The 18,456-nt window shown below is 40.7% G+C and overlaps 2 protein-coding genes across 23 annotated transcripts in view; one reads left to right on the top strand and one right to left on the bottom strand.

Annotated features, from left to right (window-relative positions):
* The window catches only part of MRE11 (MRE11 homolog, double strand break repair nuclease), a 52,881-nt gene extending 38,904 nt beyond the window's left edge, over positions 1-13,977 (bottom strand). For 4 of the 19 annotated variants that reach the window (XR_010597893.1, XR_010597895.1, XR_010597894.1 and 1 more), the window contains exons 1-9: positions 13,837-13,977; positions 12,369-12,508; positions 11,716-11,848; positions 10,156-10,316; positions 8,835-8,922; positions 7,806-7,947; positions 2,899-3,013; positions 1,147-1,332; positions 28-199 (exon numbers count right to left, since the gene is read on the bottom strand). Coding sequence is in view for 15 of the 19 variants with exons in the window: in XM_065581649.1 (XP_065437721.1) it covers positions 28-199; positions 1,147-1,332; positions 2,899-3,013; positions 7,806-7,947; positions 8,835-8,922; positions 10,156-10,316; positions 11,716-11,848; positions 12,369-12,388 (1,017 nt within the window). In the remaining 4 variants the exon portion in view is untranslated. Of the gene's footprint in view, positions 1-27; positions 200-1,146; positions 1,333-2,898; positions 3,014-7,805; positions 7,948-8,834; positions 8,923-10,155; positions 10,317-11,715; positions 11,849-12,368; positions 12,509-12,573; positions 13,500-13,706 lie in introns of those variants that run through there. The other 15 variants (XR_010597896.1, XM_065581652.1, XM_065581651.1 and 12 more) reach the window with 14 other exon arrangements.
* On the top strand, positions 13,885-18,036 carry ANKRD49 (ankyrin repeat domain 49). 4 transcript variants are annotated; one of them, XM_042856026.2, is made up of 3 exons: positions 13,885-14,022; positions 15,391-15,759; positions 17,017-18,036. In XM_042856026.2, exons 2-3 carry the CDS (start codon positions 15,487-15,489, stop codon positions 17,476-17,478), a joined length of 735 nt encoding a protein of 244 aa, XP_042711960.2. In that variant the 5' UTR covers positions 13,885-14,022; positions 15,391-15,486; the 3' UTR covers positions 17,479-18,036. The 4 variants fall into 4 exon arrangements, with proteins under 4 accessions (XP_042711960.2, XP_008172601.2, XP_023966655.2 ...); XM_008174379.4 differs by having other exon boundaries at positions 14,004-14,183; XM_024110887.3 differs by lacking the exon at positions 13,885-14,022 and adding an exon at positions 14,031-14,163.
* The last annotated feature ends 420 nt before the right edge of the window (positions 18,037-18,456 follow it).

The following is an 18,456-nucleotide window of genomic DNA, read 5'->3' as shown; positions in this document are numbered from 1 at the left end:
CCTACAGTTCAAGTACAAGGCAGTTACCTTTTCTATACAGAATGCTTGTACTGCTTGTGTTACTTTTGGATTGTCTGGATTAAAAATGTCTGGATGATCAGCAAGAACAATGTCCTCTATGTAGAAACTTCGTACTGTTTCAAGAGGAATCTTCTCCATATTCATTTTTTTGCCTTTAATGTGCAGCAAACCAATGTGCCTGGAATTAGATAAATAATTTTGGAAATGAGGACAGATAAGTCACAGAATTCAGATCAAAACTCTCCTTCATTCTGCACCGTGTCATTATATGAGAGCGTGTGCATGTGTGGAAGTAGACAGGATGCAAGGAGCCCCTTCATTTTTCCAGGCTAACTCCACCTAAGTGAACAGAGTTGTACCTACTTACAAGGCTGAATTTAGCTTAAAGAAGCCAAGCCTAAGTTATCATAAAATACTGATTTTAACCCTTTGGCTGATTACACTATGTAATAAATTGTCAGACAGAACTACACTATATCCCAATCCATTCCCTCATATTTCAATAAATTTATCTTCTGTGTAGGACAGGGATGGGCAAACTACGGCCCAGGAGCCACATCCAGTCCTTGAGCTTCTGCTGGAGCGGGGTCTGGGGCCTGCCCTGCTCCCACGCTCCAGCCCGGGAGCGGGGTCAGAGGCTGCTCCCCACGCGCACAACGAGGCTCCCAGAAGCAGCAGCAGCATATCCTCCTTCCGGCTCCTAAGCTTAGGAGTAGCCAGGGGGCTGCGTGCGCTGCCTCCACCCCAAGCACCACCCCCGCAGCTCCTATTGGCCAGGAACTGTGGCTAATGGGAGCTGCAGGGGCAGAATCTGTGGACGGGGCAGTGCACAAAACAGCCTGGCCTCACCTCCGCACAGGAGCCGGAGCGGGGACATGCCACTGCTTCCAGGAGCTGCTTCAGGTAAGCGCCGCCTGGAGCCTGCACCCCTGACCTCCTCCCATGCCCCAACCCCCGATCCTTCTCCCGCACCCCAACCCCCTGCCCCAGCCCGAAGCCCCCTCCCGCACCCTGAACTCCTCATTTCTGGCCCCACCCCAAGGTCCGCACCCCTGGTGTAGGAGATGTCCTGCTCAACACAGCATGTGAGAAAAATATTAGAACAAAACTCAAGAAAACACATACTTTTTTATAGCTTCCCCTGGCGACAGAGAAGTAACCACTGAACTTCCAGGCTGAGATACATAGAAAAGTTGCTGTTCATTTCGGGTTGGAGCTATTTTACATTCATGTTCGTGACCCCAAATAACAAGGTCAATAAAGTCATCTAAAAACTGCTCTGGAATGTAATTGGTGGCTCCATGTTTACTCCTGTTTCAAAGAAAAGGAAGAGAATTAGAACAAAGTACAATTTTGACTGTTTTGGGGGAGTGGAGGGTAGGGAGAGAGAACAGTTGTAAAGCACCAATTTAAATAATAACCAATATTACAGTTAAATTTGGTTTGGATTTGTACAATATTTGGCAATGCACATATTTCACATGCACATGGACAATAAATATTCCTCCTTTTTATTCCTTGCACAGATATGAGTTATTATTCAAATGCTGAGTTAACAGAAATACAATTTTGCTTGGTTTTTAATAGAGGTTATTTTTCCTCACTAGTAAGAAGGTAGCTAAAAAACTCAAATACCATTTCTGTTCTAACATTAAGCTTATTTACTTCTATTTTCTCCCTCGTACCCCGGCTTTGATGTGGGCTCTTCTCCCCCCCTACTCCCTGATTCCTTTCTCCTTTCACTTGGCTTGCATGCTGACTTTTCCTCCACATGAAGCTCTTTCCCATCACTCAAGTCTTTTTGTTACAGCCTCTGTTTAAAGAAAAATATTCCTCCGTTTCTCTCTTTTTAGGGTTAATCCTAAATATTTAATCCTCACTTCCCACTCCCCTTTACTTTTTTTCCTCTAAAATGGGGACCCACAACTGACCCCTTCTACCCAGTTATTGCTGCTCCTTCAGCCAGCTGGATGAGGTCAGTAATGAGCACTATCTGATGGTGCTCTGTCTACAACATTCCCAGACTTTTGCCTCCCCATCTTTTTCCTGGAAGTATCTGTGACACCTTCACAAACTCTTTCCTGAACAGATGCAGAGCAAAACTGATGACAATATTGTGATTTTCACTCTTTGCCTGTTAACACTTCTGGGAAAATAACATATGTGAAACAGTACAAGCATGTACAATACTCTTTGCCAAGGTAGATTTTTAAAATGTTGGAAAGTGCAAAGGAAAACGTGGGACTTGCAAACCCAACTTGCTTATAGTTTGTGTGCCGATCTGTACTATAATCAATCAGTGGCTGAGTTGTTATAACATGCACATTTATAAACTCATATTTCTCCTCACACACACTGAAGTAGTACAGAGTAGACAATTCACAGTTGTTTTGTGACAAACTGCACCCTCTCCGGAAACCCAATTACTGAAGCTGTGCTGTTTTCAACCTCTTTATTCAGAGGTCACCCTTTCCGCCAAGTGTGAACTCCTTTACTCCACCCTTCTTTCCATATGTCTTTTCTGTAATCAGATCAGCTGGACAGGGTTGTTACAGAAAGAATTGACATATTCCACTTTCTTGATGCACCTAATATCCAACAGTCTTAGGGCTAGTCTACAGTGGCAGCGCTTTAACATGGCTTGTGTGGTCATGGCAGAGCGCTGGGAGAGAGCTCTCCCAGCACTCTAAAAAACCACCTCCACGAGGGGCGCGGCTCCCAGCGCTGGTGCACAGCCTACACTGGTGCTTTACAGCGCTGAAACTTGCTGCGCTCAGCGGGGTGTTTTCTCATACCCCTGAGCGAGAAAGTTGCACAAAACCGTACATCTACATGGGGGGGGAGAGAAAAAAATCACGATCCAGTCAATACTGTTACCTGTTCTGATGAATTACAAACAAATTAAACCAATTATCCTCATCTTCCTTTGGTCTCAGCATGGTTACCTGCTTATTGACAAACATTCGATATAGTCTCTCATCTGGTATAGATCCTGGAATGTCCATGGCAAAATGTTAATCAATGTTACTGTACAATAAATTATGTTTTATCAGCAAAAACATTGTAAAGTGAAGTTGTGTGGCAACATTGTTAAAGAACCTTGAGGCACTAACACGGATTTGATCAAGGTAATTTTATTATTTAACATACTCTGTCTCTAAAATGGGAACTCATCAACCTGAAATCTAGTCCTTTAAAAAAAAAAAAAAAAAGTTGAAATTAATGCCAGCAGGTATTACACCTGCCCTTGAGTCCCCCTGCCAATTATCAGGGTTTACAATCAAGTTTATTTTTTTTAAATATTATTTTTAATTTTTATTTATTTATTTTTATATTAGGGCTGTGATTAATCATACAGTTAACTCACGCGATTACCGGTAACTTAATTAAAAAATTAATTGCAATTAATCATACTGTTAATAGACTTCCAATTTAAATTTATTAAATATTTTGGATGTTTTTCTATATTTTCATGTATATTGTATGCTGTGTTGTAATTGAAATCAAAGCGTATATTATTTTTGATTACAAATATTGGCACTGTAAAAACAAAAGAAATAGTATTTTTCAATTCACCTCATATGAGTACTGTAGTGCAATCTCTGTCGTGAAAGTGCAATTTACAAATGTAGATATTTTTTTTTTTTGGTTACATAACTGCACTCAAAAACAAAATGTAAAACTTCAGAGCCTACAAGTCCATTTAGTCCTACTTCTTGTTCAGACAATTGCTAAGACAAACAAGTTTGCTTACATTTACAGGAGCTAATGCTGCCCTCTTATTTACAATGTCACCAGAAGGTGAGAACAGACATTTGCCTGGCATTTTTGTAAACGGCATTGCAAGGTATTTACGTGCCAGATACGCTAAGCATTCATATGCCTCTTCATGCTTCAGCCACCATTCCAGAGGACATGCTTCCATGCTGATGACACTTGTTAAAAAAATGTTAATTGAATTTGTAACTCAACTCCTTGGAGGAGAACTGTATGTCCCCTGCTCTGTTTTACCCGCATTCTGCCACATATTTCATGTTATAGCAGTCTCGGATGATGATCCAAGACAGTATTCTTAAAACAAACATTTCACAGCAGCTTTGACAAAACGTACCAATGTGAGATTTCTAAAGATAGATACAGCAGTCAACCCAAGATTTAAGAATCTCAAGTGCCTTCCAAAATCTGAGAGGGATGAGGTGTGGAAAATGCCTTCACATGTCTAAAAAGAGCAACACTCTGATGCGGTAACTACAGAACCCGACCCACCAAAATAGAAAAGTCAACCTTCTGCTGGTGGTAGCTGACTCAGATGATGAAAATGAACATGCATTGGTCCACTCTGCTTTGGATGGTTATCGAGCAGAACCTGTCATCAACATGGACGCATGTCCTCTGGAGCGGTGGCTGAAGCATGAAGGGACATATTTAGCGCATCTGGCACATAAATATCTTGCGATGCCAGCTACAACAGTGCCATGCAAATGCCTGTTCTCACTTTCAGGTGACATTGTAAACAAGACGTGGGCAGCATTATCTCCTGCAAATTGTAACCAAACTTATTTGTCTGAGTGATTGGCTGAAGTAAGACTGAGTAGACTTGTAGGTTCTAAAGTTTTACGTTGTTTTGTTTTTGAATGCAGTTATTTTTTGTACATAATTCTACATTTGTAAGTTCAACTTTCATTATAAAGAGATTACACTACAGTACTTGTATCAGATGAATTGAAAAATACTATTTCTTTTGTTTTTTAGTGTGCAAATATTTGTAATCAAAAATAAATATAAAATGAGCACTGTACACTTTGTATACTGTGATGTAATTTAAATCAATATTTGAAAATGCAGAAAACATCCAAAAATATTTAAATAAATGGTGTTCTATTATTGTTTCATCACACGACTAATCAGTTTCATTGCGTGACAGCCCTATTTTTTTTATTTATATATATAATATGCACGTCTCTCTCCCTTTTGGTTCTATGTGAAAAGGCTAAACAAAAATTGACTACATATGGGAAAGCAGTGAAGTAGACCCCCAAAATTGCTCCGTTTGCAAACAATGGCCATCTATTAAACCAACCTATTATCTTCATGGGTTTGATCCTGAAAGGTGGAGTGCTCTAAATGCCAAATGTAGCCAGGAGTGAGTAACCTTAGTTCCAATTGACTTGATTAGGTGCTGGAGGCACTCAGCACCTAGCAGAATCAAGCCCTAAAATCATTTATTTTGGTAAAGCTTTTATGTTTTTCATTTGATGTGCGTATTTTAAAGATTATGCCTTACATCATGGAAACAATAAATCCACATACAGTACTTGAGGGCTGCTTGGAATTTACTCCTGGGGGAATTCTGCAGCAAAAATTTAAAAACTCTGCACACAATATTTTAGAATTCTGCAATTTTTATTTGTCAAAATAACACCATATAATCATGCCAGTTTCAGTTTTGGTAATTTATTTCAAAATACTTGTCAGCAAGTATGTCTGTAACAATACAGACACACACAAAAATTCTCCCAAGAGTAACAGAATTGAAAGAAACCCCTATGACAACCCAGTTCCTGTTTCTCGGGCCCCTCCCCACCCCCTGCAGAACCCAGCCGGGGGCCAGACACCCACAACCCTCCCCCCCCGAGCCCAGGCGTGGGTTCCCCCCAGCCCAAACCCCCACACCCCTCCCCATCAGAGCCCAGCTGTGGGGCCCCCTCGCCCTGACACCAACCCCCCTACTCCTCAGAAACCCAGGGATCCCGAGCAGGGCCAGCTCCAGGCACCAGCTGAGCAAGCAGGTGCTTGGGGCGGCCAAGGGGAAGGGGCGGCACGTCGGGCTCTTCAGCGGAGGGTCCCTGTCCCTCTCGGAGGGAAGGACCTGCCGCCAATCGCGACTCCCCCCCCCCCACCGCTCAGGGCGGCAAAAACCCTGGAGCCGGCCCTAATCCAGAAGGAGAAACAGCCTCATGCTGGCTTGTGTGGAGTTTACTGTGCGCCGCCATCTTCTTCCCTCAGAGCGTGCTGGGAACTGCAGCTGCCGGGAACCCTCTAGCTCCCTCCCCCCTCCCCCAGGCTGTGTCTTCTATGTGCAAGCTGGGCCCCGCTGGGTCCAGTGGCCCCTAGTGGCAGCCAGCAGCACTGCAGCCTATTTCTGTGGGGAAAAGGAAATTCTGCACAAAAAACATTAAATTCTGCATTGCACAGTGGCACAGAATTCCCCCAGGAGTAGGCACTGCACATTTCCAAAAGTTTTGTAAGACATATACATGTAATTTTTTTTTTGGGGGGGGGGGGGGGGGGGGGGGGACACAAAATAATTAAAAAATTTTGCATCTAAATCTCCTCCACAAAAACCAAGTAAGGCACTTCAATAAAATCCTTAAAAGTAATAATCATTTCTAGAAGGAACTCAAGTACTTCTTCACCAAGGAAGAAAAGCTGCTGTTTTTTTTTCTTTTAACTTGCACATAAAAAAAAGATTATTGCTAATCAATAATACTGTTGGCAAACACATCTACTTAAAAGTTAAATGTTTTTGTTAACACCTTTATATGTTGTGTGTGATATGAAGCATTAGCTTCACTAGATTTCAAGCAGCACCACACTTATTAAATACCTCTGTATATAAAGACCCTGATCTGCAGTGAATTCTGCTTATAATTACGACCTTATTTTGCCAGCAACACTTATAATCACATTTCCATTTTCTACTATCATAACTTGGGGGAAAAAACGACTCTTCTAATATTAAACAAGAGGTACAGGTGGTAGGATGTGCAAATTTTTTTTAAAAAGAGTCTTATACCAACATGTTATGGATACTACACAATGATATAGTGTAATACAATTATTTTAAAACATGTGAAGAAAACTACCATCTAAACAAAAAACCCAGGAAATAAAGAGAAAGCACTACATGAGAGGAAGGAAAAAGGGTCCTACGTATTGAGGCTGAAATCTATCATAAAATACCTCTGAAAGAGAAAAACTTTCAGGTGTTTCTCAAAAGTGGTGAGGAATTGACGGAGACAGATGCTATTTATGCAGCAACTTAGGTGGACAGGACAAGAAAGGCGTCTGTGCCAAAAACACTATTTCAAACAAGCACTATTAAAAAAAAAAAAACCAAAAATGTTGAGTTGTCGGGGTAAAAATGGGGAGGAATGGGTTTCATTCAACAACAAGAGATTCCATTGTAATAAACAAGTAAATGCTACATACCACCATATCAAACTTGCTGACTCCTGACACAATAGTGGAATCCCTAAAAGATAGCTGCTGTCAAGAGCACAGATACAAACCTCAACAGGACTCACAGGAAGTCATAAAAGTATAGATGGAATATGCACCATTAAGGGTTTTATAAACCACGACAAACTAAAAATCAAACTTGCCTCTTTACAAGCAGTCTGTGAAAAGAATGTAGGGTAAGAAAGTGATCACAGCTGCTCCACTCAGTGAGTAAACATGCTGTACTGTGAACAAACTACAAGCCAATGACAAAGCCTGTTAAGAGAGAATTTCAAAAAAATAGAACCTCATGGTCAGGAGGTCACATACTACTTTTGCAAGTTCATCTCATGATAAGAGATGCAGTATGTGCAGACATAGCTTTTGAGCTATGTCTAACAACTTTCCCCAGAAATATTGATTCTAAGATTCTTTACCTGGCTCACTACTTCTATATGAAGTTAGAATATAAACCTCAGTAAGGAAGGAAATAGAGCTCTGTGATATAAAGAAGGGTCTAGACATGCTTCTGAAATATCTAGCTGAACAGAAAGGAAGCTTACCTAATCCATATAGAGCAATTTTTGTGCTTCCCTTGTGGAGTAAAATGGGACTAATGTCTATCTTCTCTACAGATGATGAGCGTCCAAAATGATTCAGCAATCCTGCACTGCTTAAAATATCCAATGCACACAATGCATCTGCCTATTGAAAATATTAAGGAACAGAAAGATAATGGATTTGTACTTAAATTCAACTTCTAAATTTGTTCAACAATGCAAGACAAATAGTAATAGTTTATTAAGTATTGTAAAAAGGAAGTCTGAATGAGATCTGGCTTAGCTAAATTGATTGCTCAGTATGAACTACCAAGTTACATTTTTGCTGTTATTAAATAGTTCATTTTTTTTGTAGGTTGTGAATAATAGTAATAATCCTATATTACAGATTCACATGTCAAATGCATAATGAAAACCTTTATGAACAGTAGTTTGAAAACATGAGCCTTATGCGCTTTTTAAAACTTTAATAACTTGACTGTTTTTTTAATTTTAAGCAACAATTAAAAATATTTGACCAACATTATGATGGCTTCCTTCATACAGACCAGAAGAAGTAACTAAAGCCGTAAATCAATTAAAAAAAATACAGCTAACAAATAATCTAAATGCATGGAAAAGGACTGAAATTAAAACTCAAGATATTAAAAGACATTTTCTTACATAAAAAAAAAAAATGTTGAACTTTTCTACACCTAATATTTTGAAAACCCTTTCAATTTCTCTTGCATTGTGGGGGGCAATAAGTCTTTATTCCTTCTCTAGCTCTAGAAATCCCTAAAATAAGGTATTAGATAGGCAGATCATATGGTCCCATATCCTCTCTTCCCATCCCTCCTAATAACTGAATGTAGAACCTAACATGTCAGTTTGAGTCTGACATGAGCAAAACAAAGGAAAATGCACCCAGTTAATTAAAAGGGAAATTTAAAAGTGAAATGGGGTGACTGATATTAGTAACCTGTTCCCAAAGGAAAAAAAATACTTGTATTTGTGCAATGGTATAATTTTTGTCATCACTATAATAATTACCCCTGTGGGATCATCATGATTGCCATGAATACTAAAAACTGGAATAGAAATGTTGAGATTCCCATCCTGGTAGTTCACCCATGGAAATCTGAATAGGAAAAAAGTTTACATTTGTTTACAAGCTCTTTGCATACACAAATTCATGATACAATGTTTCTTATCAAAACAACAACTTATACAGAAACTTCAATTGCATATTAAAGCATTTTATGAACATTAATAAAGAAACATTCAGCAACACTCTGAAGCAGGTGATTATTAAATGAGGTTTCACTTTATTTAAATTAAATGGGACTAAGAGGAAGGGCAGTGGTTAAAGGCACCAGTTTGGGACTTAGGAGACCTGAGTTCAGGTTCCTACTCCACCACAGACTTCCTGGGTGATGTTGACAAGTCACTCAGGCCCAGATCCTCAAAAGGTATTCAGGTCCTTAACTTCCATTGAAATCGTGGAGCCTAAATGCCTTTGAGGATTTGGGCCTCTGTGCCAGTTTCCTACCTGTGAAATGGGGATAATAGCACTGCTTTATCTCACAAGAGTGTTGTGAGGATAAATACAATAACTGTGAGGTGCTCAAATTCTTCAGATGGAGGCCATAGACATAGCTAAGACAGACAGACAGCGGGCAGGAGTGTGGGGGAGGAAAGGCATTACATAATTTTGGATAAACAAGACTTTGGTTACAGATGGGAATTTGCATTGTACCGCATCACTGTGTTCACCTGGTACACACTGTTATATTTAATGTTGAAAAATTGTCTCATACATTCTCCATTAAATATTTAAAAAAAAAAAAAAAAAAAAAATCTCCTTTTCAACATTCATGCCTTGTCTCTGTCCAAAGCTGAATTTTGTTTTCAAAAGTTTGAGCAGTTTAATTTATGTTAAAATCTTTCAGTTCTAAAAGCTCAAAAGTCTAGATAGGATTATGGGGGCCTAATCCTACAAATAATTTTAGTTCATACAACCAGTGCTATTGTATTCAATGACTATTCAAATGAGTATACGGACATCATATTTCCAATACTGGGCTTACGTATATCAGAATGTATATGATATGCAATACACCTAGAAAAGTCATCCAAAGATTGTGACAAAGTTCATAAGAATATTTTCGCAGAAAATGGACTGAGGATCCTGCAACCTGCTCCACACAGTGGACTACTGAAAGTTCACAGAAATCCACTGACTTGCGGAAGTCTGCCCATAAGCCGCTTACAGGATCAGACTCTTAAATCTACTGCAGTGGCAGCTTACTGTAGCTAACCAGCAAATTGCACAACATACTGTAGTTATTTCATCACAGTAAAATATACTTACTTGCTAAAACCAAAATTGACTGACTGGTCACTCAAAATTTCAAATTGTACAGGATGATCACCCATGCAGTATTTTCTTAATAATTCAATGCAGTTGTGTAATGTTTTTCTGGAAGGTTTATTTTCATGAAAAAGATCCCCACCTAATAAAATAAAATCCACCTGCACAGATCAAGAGCTTTGTTATAGTCAAGTGGTATTCTATATTATCTTAAAAGCAATTCCCTACATGCTCTTGTAAAACACTGATTTTATGTTGAAGTGTATGGAATTTCTTACCAGGTCTTCTAAGTTAATATCATATTTATAGATTGTAAAACAAATAAAACCTAAAATGCTTATAGTTAAATTATCTAACAATATTCAGAAAAATTAAAAAGACAATCTGAATTTACAAAACCCAAAACCACAACAACAACAAAAGCATACAACACTTTGCAAAGCAGCACTACAGAATTCTTAAAATCAATGACAAGGAAGGTGCCAACAATATTTTACAGGTGTTCCACCCCAGTTTTTTTAATGTTTAAGTATTTCACAGGGGAGAAGCTGGAAATTTATTGTCTCTAGCGCTAAGAAATCATTATTAATTCACTTTGCATTATTTTGATAAGGATGCCCAACCAATCTGAATTTCTGAATACATGTTAAATGAATGGATACTCAACAAAACAGCTCCATCAGGATTACAAATATACATTTGGATATATCTGGGAATTATTACACTCATAAGAATAGAGGGTAAGCCTAACTTTCATTTTACGAGGCACCAGAGCCTAAATTCCATTGACTTTTAATCCTGCAATGAGCTCCCCTGCAAACAACCTCCACTGAAACCAATGTGGGTCTGTCTTCATGGAGCTCATTCCAATATCATGCACTCAATTTCCAAAATAAACAGTTCAGTCCTACCAGAGTCCCTGAAAAGAAAACTGTCCAGTACTTTCATTATGACAGGTTTCAGAGTAGCAGCCGTGTTAGTCTGTATCCGCAAAAAGAAGAACAGGAGTACTTGTGGCACCTTAGAGACTAACAAATTTATTAGAGCATAAGCTTTCGTGGACTACAGCCCACTTCTTCGGATGCATATAGAATGGAACATATATTGAGGAGATATATATACACACATACAGAGAGCATAAACAGGTGGGAGTTGTCTTACCAACTCTGAGAGGCCAATTAATTAAGAGAAAAAAAAAAAAAAAAACTTTTGAAGTGATAATCAAGATAGCCCAGTACAGACAGTTTGATAAGAAGTGTGAGCATACTTACAAGGGGAGATAGACAAGTACTCCTGTTCTTCTTTTTACTTTCATTATTACATTTAAGGTACCATATTAGCTGCTAAGAACTGAACATCAGCTACATTTCTACTCTTGCTCAAACCCCTCTTTAGATTGAGCAACCTTCTTATAATTACTTCAGAAAAAAGGCCGCAATCTTGCAATCTTCAAAGGGCTCCACAAGATCCAGATACAGGATTGGGGCCAACCTTCCTAATACTTTCTGGAAAGGATCCAAAGTCCAGTCTCATAACCTTATTTTCCCAAAGGCTGCTTACTTCTTTTTGTTGAGCATGTCTCAAAATTTCATCAAAAGTTACAAACGTATCATTTCCACGCACAGGATCCTTCTCCAAGTACCCAAGGTGAATGTCAGTGGCAACCAAGATTTTGAAGGTATCTTCTTCATCCCTAAATCGAATTAAAAAAATAAAAATAGAAAACTGTACTATGAATTCAGCTATTTCAACAGTCTATCATACAATAAACTGTTTTGCCAAAAATCACCAAATGCACAAACAGTCTGGCACAGAAACCATTGTATTTTGTAGAGTTAACATCACACCATCATCTTAAAAATCAAGTCTGTCTCAAAATGTTTAACTACTTCTGTTTCAAACACCACCTAAAATTATGGTAAATAAAAGAGGTTATGGGCTAGATCCTGCAAATGGATCCATGCAGGTGCAGGGCTGCACCCATGTGGATCCCTTTGAAGGATCTTCTAATCCTAAAGAAAAAAAATATTTTCTTCATAAAACCACAAATATTGGCTGAGAGAAACAGGCAGATCAAGTACTTGAAACTATATTTAATTAGTTTTTTAAAAAACCGAATAGCTTGCCAGTTGACTGTTTCCTTTCAGATGGAACAGAAACATGTGCAATGTTTGCATAGGGAGGTTATGGGCCTGAAAAAAACAGGAGCTTACCCTGAGTTGACGCGACTCATCTCTGCGCTCACAATGGCTCCAGGTGGCTAGTACTCCTCAATGAGCAGTTCTGGACAGAGCTTGATGGGTCAGTACAAGGCAGAAAATTCAGTTCTAGCTTTGAATACAGAGAATAGTGTCTAAAAGACACGAATACAAATGGATTACAATTAAGCGCATAATAAACTGAGTTCATGCCACCTACCCAGTTTTGCACAGATAGTTGTACTGCTCCTTTTTTAAAAATACAAAAAGTCAGATGTATTTAAGAAAATGACACTTTTTTGTTTTTGGGGGGAGGGGGTGATAACTCAGTGGTTTGAGCATTGGCCTGCTAAATCCAGGGTTGTGAGTTCAATCCTTGAGGGGGCCATCTGGGGCAAAATCAGTACTTGGCCCTGCTAGTGAAAGCAGGGGGATGGACTTGATGCCCTTTCGGGGTCCCTTCCAATTCTATGAGATAGGGATATCTCTCTATATAAAATTAAAAAAATGTTTATCATTTCATTTCACTGCTGCACAATGTAATCAAGTATATGGGGTAAAAGGAATAGCTCAGTGGTTTGAGCATTGGCCTACTAACCCAGGTTTGTGAGTTCAATCCTTGAGGGGGACATTTAGGGATCTGGGGCAAAAATCTGTCTGGGGATTGGTCCTGCTTTGAGCAGGGGGTTGGACTAGATGACCTCCTGAGGTCCCTCCCAACCCTGATATCCTATGAAAAGGAATCTCTATTTCTGCCCCTTGCACACCAAAGTGGCCTTTCAAAGGTATATAGCACAGAAGCTGTCCCAGAAACAGGGCTTTGGAAGAGCTATCCTTCGCAATTCAAGTAACGACGCGGCACCTGAACAGCAGTGAGACAGGACTCCCTTAATCAGCAGGCACCCAAACTTCCCCGCACGAGGGGGCCATGCTGGCAGGCTGCCTGCGAGCAAACACGCATTGGAGCGGACAGACGCACAGCCCACAGCAAGGAAGGACGCATGCGATGCTGTAGCTAGATCTGAGTGGCAGAGATACGGCCAATGGACCAGAGGGGCCAGCAAATGAAGGCGCAACCATTCCACCCCTCTCAAGAGGGAGCATTGGACGCTGGGATCCGGGTGCTTGTGTAACCCACTAGCGTGCGCTACAGCCGCCCTGCTACAGCCCCAGCAACGGGGCTCTTGAGCTCTGGCGGTTCCCAGTTCAATCCGGCCACGTGACCCAAGTGGGCGGCGCTCACACCTGCCCGGCAGGCCAAAGCTTGCATCCAAACACGCGGTATCAGCTAAACACCACGCCGCGGCTTCCCCTCCGGGCCCCGGCACGGGGGTGGAGGGAACAACCACCCACCCGCTGCGCAGAGCGGCTCGGGGCGCTGCGGGCTGCACGGGGGCCCGGCCCGTCTCCCCTGAGCCCCGGCACCGATGCCCCGGGGAAGCTGCTGCCCCGGCTCAGCCCCGCTTCGCCGCGCGGTCCTCACCCGGCAGCCCTACCGCGTCAGCAGCCGGGCCTCGCCGCGCTTTCAGTTTCCATAGCGCTGAAGGGGCGGGGATAGACTGAGTAGTGTCCTCTCGCGATAACGACCCACCAGCTCCCGCCTTACCCGTTCCTCCGCGAGACCGGGGCAAGGCGGGGACGCAATTGGTCAGACTGGAACCAATCACAGGTAGCGTCACGGCCACATCCGGGAGGAGCTGCGGACCGGAAGTGTTATACTGGGCTCCGTCTGTGTGCTTGCATGTGGAGGGGGCGGTGGTTCTGAGTCCCGTGCCACCGTCGTCAGCCGGCCCCGCCCCTGAAATCCGTGGTGGGCATGAGGCTGGGCAGGTATTTTTGCCCCCGTAGCAGCTCGGGGGGGACCCAGTTACAGCTCGGAAGCTCAGCAGCGCCCAAAGGGATCGGTGCCAGTGCCTGGCTGGGGGCCTTCCCTTAGCAGGAGCGCTCAGTGCTGCCAGAAGTGGCGCTCGTTCCCTGGCATCAGTATTGCACCTGCTAGCCCAGGAGAGTGCGGGGGGAGGTTGTCTGGAGGTATTGGCCGTGGGGTGGCATGTAAACCTGAGCTCTTGGCTACTCTAAGTCATTACAAATCTCATGGCACTGTGAATGTCAGTGACCTGGCTAGAGTCCAGCTCAGGTTACCAGTCACCTGAGACATGTTTTGCATCATCAGAACAAAGTGGGATGTGGAACGAGAGTACGTTGTTTGGGGAAGTGGTATCAGACCAGCTACCCTGCTGAGTACAATGCTAACTAGCCCGTCTGCTGTGCACCAGCTGCATCCTGGGAGCAGGAACCAGAAGGGACAGGTGACTCAGGGAATAGGTAGAGGAAAGGGACAAAAGGAAGCTGGCAACAGTGGGTAGGAGGCCGACCTTGGCTTCCATCCCTTCTCTTTGAATTTTAAAGATGGATAAACTCATTCTTGGATGGGGGCAGGGGAGCTGATGCATTAAATTGAGTGCATGCTTTTGAGGATTGCATGCTCAGACAGTTCCCACAGTATCACTGACAGAGACAAATCCTGTCCTGCTGAGCACAGGGCTACCTTTCTGCCCCTGTCATGGGTTTCTCTCCTAGCTGTGGTGCTTTACAGAGAAATGCCAAGTGTTCTCATTCTTTCTCACCTCATCTGCACCCTGAAGCTATCTCAGGCTTTTGGATGAAATGTATAGATAAGTCATTATTGTTACAACTCAAAAGTAAAACCGAAGCAAAAACTAATGTTGAAAATAGACATTATAAAATTTCTAAACACTGTTAACCATTTGGCTTCTGCAAGGTATTCCACTCACATTATGCAAAATTCAGTGCTGTGCCATTACTTTTGCAGATGTCATAATTACTGTGTACAAGTAATCTATTTCTGGGGTGGTTTGATAGGAAATATGTTAACTGCAGCTAACAAAGTTCCTGTTTACATAGCCAGTTTGGCATTCTTAAAATTGGTTCTTGAAAATTGTTTCATTGTGTTGCTGGTATTGGCACAACCCTTGTTTTAGCTTTTGGTGATGATTTATGTATGTGTGTTTGGCAGGAGGTAATGCTGAATGACTCAGAAAAGAAGCAAGACCGCACCAGAAGAAAAAATATTTAACTCTGTACAGTTGAAATTTACAGATGCTAACTAAAAATGAATGAAAGCAGAAAATCAGATGAGAAAAATATTGATGATAGAAAAGATGATAGAGAAGAATTACTGGAATTTTCTGAGAACTTTAACCAACTTGAATTGTTGGAAACACACAGACATCTAATTCCTATAGGAACTCAGAGTCTTTGGTCAGGAGAATCTGGTGAGGAAGATGAAGAGGAGGAAAAAAGTGAAGAGTGGTACCAAATGCAAGAAAAAAAAATGGAAAACAATCCAGAAAAACTGCTGCTTTGGGCAGCTGAAAAAAATCGGGTAAGAAGGAGTTCATTCACTATATATATATTTTTGACTGTATTACCTTAAATTGGTATCTACCCAGATTATGCTTAAAAAACAAAAATCTAGCCATAATTGTTCTATTTTTGCAAAGCATATTGGGAGCCCAGCTAATTGGACCTAGAACATTTGGGGCCAGGTCCTGCAAGCAGATTCACCTGGGTGGCCTCCCTTTCAAGTCAGCAAGGTTCCAAATAAGTTCAGGTGTCTCTCCATGCAGCTCAGCTTGCAGGATCAAGGCCTTGATTTGTACCAAGAGCTCAAATACTGTGAACTGAAAGAAAATTCTGGATATTTTAATACAAATTATGAGCCCAACAGGTACACTCTTAATCCTATTGTATTGCTTTAATGCATGTCATATTAAAACAAAGTACACTAATTTTGAATGCCGAAATGAGGTCCATCTCTTGCAAACGATATGTTCGCAGTATGTCAGCTGAAGCTGGTTAACTACTTCCAATAAATTGGAGAATAATTTTTTGAGGGATTTTGTCATTGTATGTGGTATGTGTGCATTAACAAATAGTATTCTACCAACCGTAAAGTTGGATAAATACTACCAGAAGTAACTTTGTGCATATAGTTATCATGTGGCAGAGTTCTACAGGTTATGATTGTGGCCAAGAGTTGAGTAGGATTCAATGAAAGATTTGAATTTGAATCCAACTATATAGATAAGACCATCAACAGTTCTGCTGTAGAAGACAACTTTTTAAAATAAGGAATATAACATCTCATGCTTTAGGGCATAAAATAAGCATTACATGAAGGGAGTTAGTAATAACCTGGGGCAAGTTATTCCATAATTGGAGATGGGGTTGCTTGAAGTCGGTGGGACTGATGCAAGTATCTTTAAGCACATGCTTGCCTGAACTGGGGCCAGAAACAGGATGCTGTACTAAGTAGACTACTGGTCTGATCCAGTGGGACAATTCCTGTTTATCCATAAGATAAAACAAACCAAAAAATTCTTACCTCAAACATGGTCTTTTTTCTTCTTCAAAACTATGCTGTATATACAGGAGATGAATTGAATTGTGTTTTGACTGAAGGGGAAGATAGTTACTCTTGACAAAAACATTCCCATTAAATAGTACTTTATCCTACATGCACTAAAATCAACAGACGATAAACTGACCTTATTTAATTACACTTGTTACATAAACTGCTGTCTAAAAGTACAGTTTGTGTGTGTGTGCATATATTAAGCTGTCTGTCTTTCTTACATAGCTTAGCACAGTACACAGGCTCCTTTCTCAAAAGCTAGCTCCCGTTAACGTCCAAGACGAAGATCAGTACACTCCCCTCCATCGAGCTGCCTACAGTGGACATATAGATGTTGTGCGTGAATTGATTGCCCACGGTGCAGATGTCCATGCACTGACAGTGGATGGCTGGACGCCTCTACATAGTGCATGTAAGTGGAACAATACAACGGTGGCTTCGTTTTTACTTCAGCATGGTGCAGATATCAACGCTCAAACAAATGGATTGCTGACACCATTGCATCTTGCTGCAGGAAACAGAGGGAGTAAAGAAACACTTGAACTTCTGCTGATGAATCGTTACGTGAAACCAAACCTAAAAAATAACTTGGATGAAACTGCATTTGATATTGCTAGAAGAACTGACATATATCACTACCTTTTTGAAATTGTAGAAAATTGCACAAATTCTGTGCCAGATTCTTAAAAATTCTCATTATTTAAACTTCTGAATGTGAATTTCACTTACTTCCTCTTTGTGAGACGGCATTCTTTATACTTGCACCCAAAACAAGTGGTTTCTCCCCACTTCTCAGAAAAGAGTTAATGGGTGATATTGTAGAGGGAGATCTCATGATTAAGATTTCATTATTTTTTGCAAAATAAATGACCATATACTTACTCAGACTTTGACATATTATCACTTATATAGAATGGGACTTGAGGTGTTCTGCAGGATAGAGCTTTGGTAAATTTAGTAATTTGCAGTGGGTCTCCACTTAATCAGTGCAAATTAGCAAGGATCTACTGTAATTAAAGTCCAAAACACTAATATCAAGTCAAGGAGAAAGCTGGAACATTAAGTGTTAAGTAAGCTAGCAGGTTATGCACAAATTGGTAGTTACTGTTTGTTTTAAACTTTTGAGACACGTGTTTTAACTTCTTTAAAAGTGCACGAAAACGCTGACTAAATGTAACTAACTTATACAGGGGACACTCAAAATATATAGTTTCCTCATTTTAAAATAAAATACTTAACACTAAATATTGTTTGTGTTGTGGATCTTTGTTGAAGGCCTAATAATCAATGAAATTGTCTGTCTGTTCATAGACCAAGAGCATTATTCCTATAGTGTCAAAAGCAGTTCCAGTTTAGTTTTACTGGTACTTTCGTATGGAGATGACTATCATTAAGGGTCCTGTTTACACTCTCCTTCAAAATTAGTTAAGGAATAATGTTTAGATGCATCCAAATACACACTTGTCTACAAGTTGAAGCATGTCAAGATAAACAAAACGCTGTTGTGTCTGACTTGATTGAAACATTTTACAGGGCAGAAGGGACTTTAGTAGTATGTCTGATCCATGCTGAAGTCTTGTACAGTTCGTTCTAACACAGGAGTCAGGACACCATTCTAGTCTCATACATTTAATTTTGTGTTTTTTCTCAGAAATTCTCTAACTT

The sequence above is a fragment of the Chrysemys picta genome, chromosome 1 (genome assembly GCF_011386835.1).
Source record: "Chrysemys picta bellii isolate R12L10 chromosome 1, ASM1138683v2, whole genome shotgun sequence".
Taxonomy (NCBI): domain Eukaryota; kingdom Metazoa; phylum Chordata; order Testudines; family Emydidae; genus Chrysemys; species Chrysemys picta.
Note: the sequence above shows the minus strand (reverse complement) of the source record. Positions and strands in the feature narration are given on the sequence as shown.

Excerpts from the sequence above, each read along its gene's own strand:
- ANKRD49 (XM_042856026.2), top strand. The coding sequence starts at position 15,487 with ATGAATGAAAGCAGAAAATCAGATGAGAAAAATATTGATGATAGAAAA. Across the intron at positions 15,760-17,016 it reads GGGCAGCTGAAAAAAATCGG|CTTAGCACAGTACACAGGCT; the intron begins GTAAGAAGGAGT and ends TTTCTTACATAG.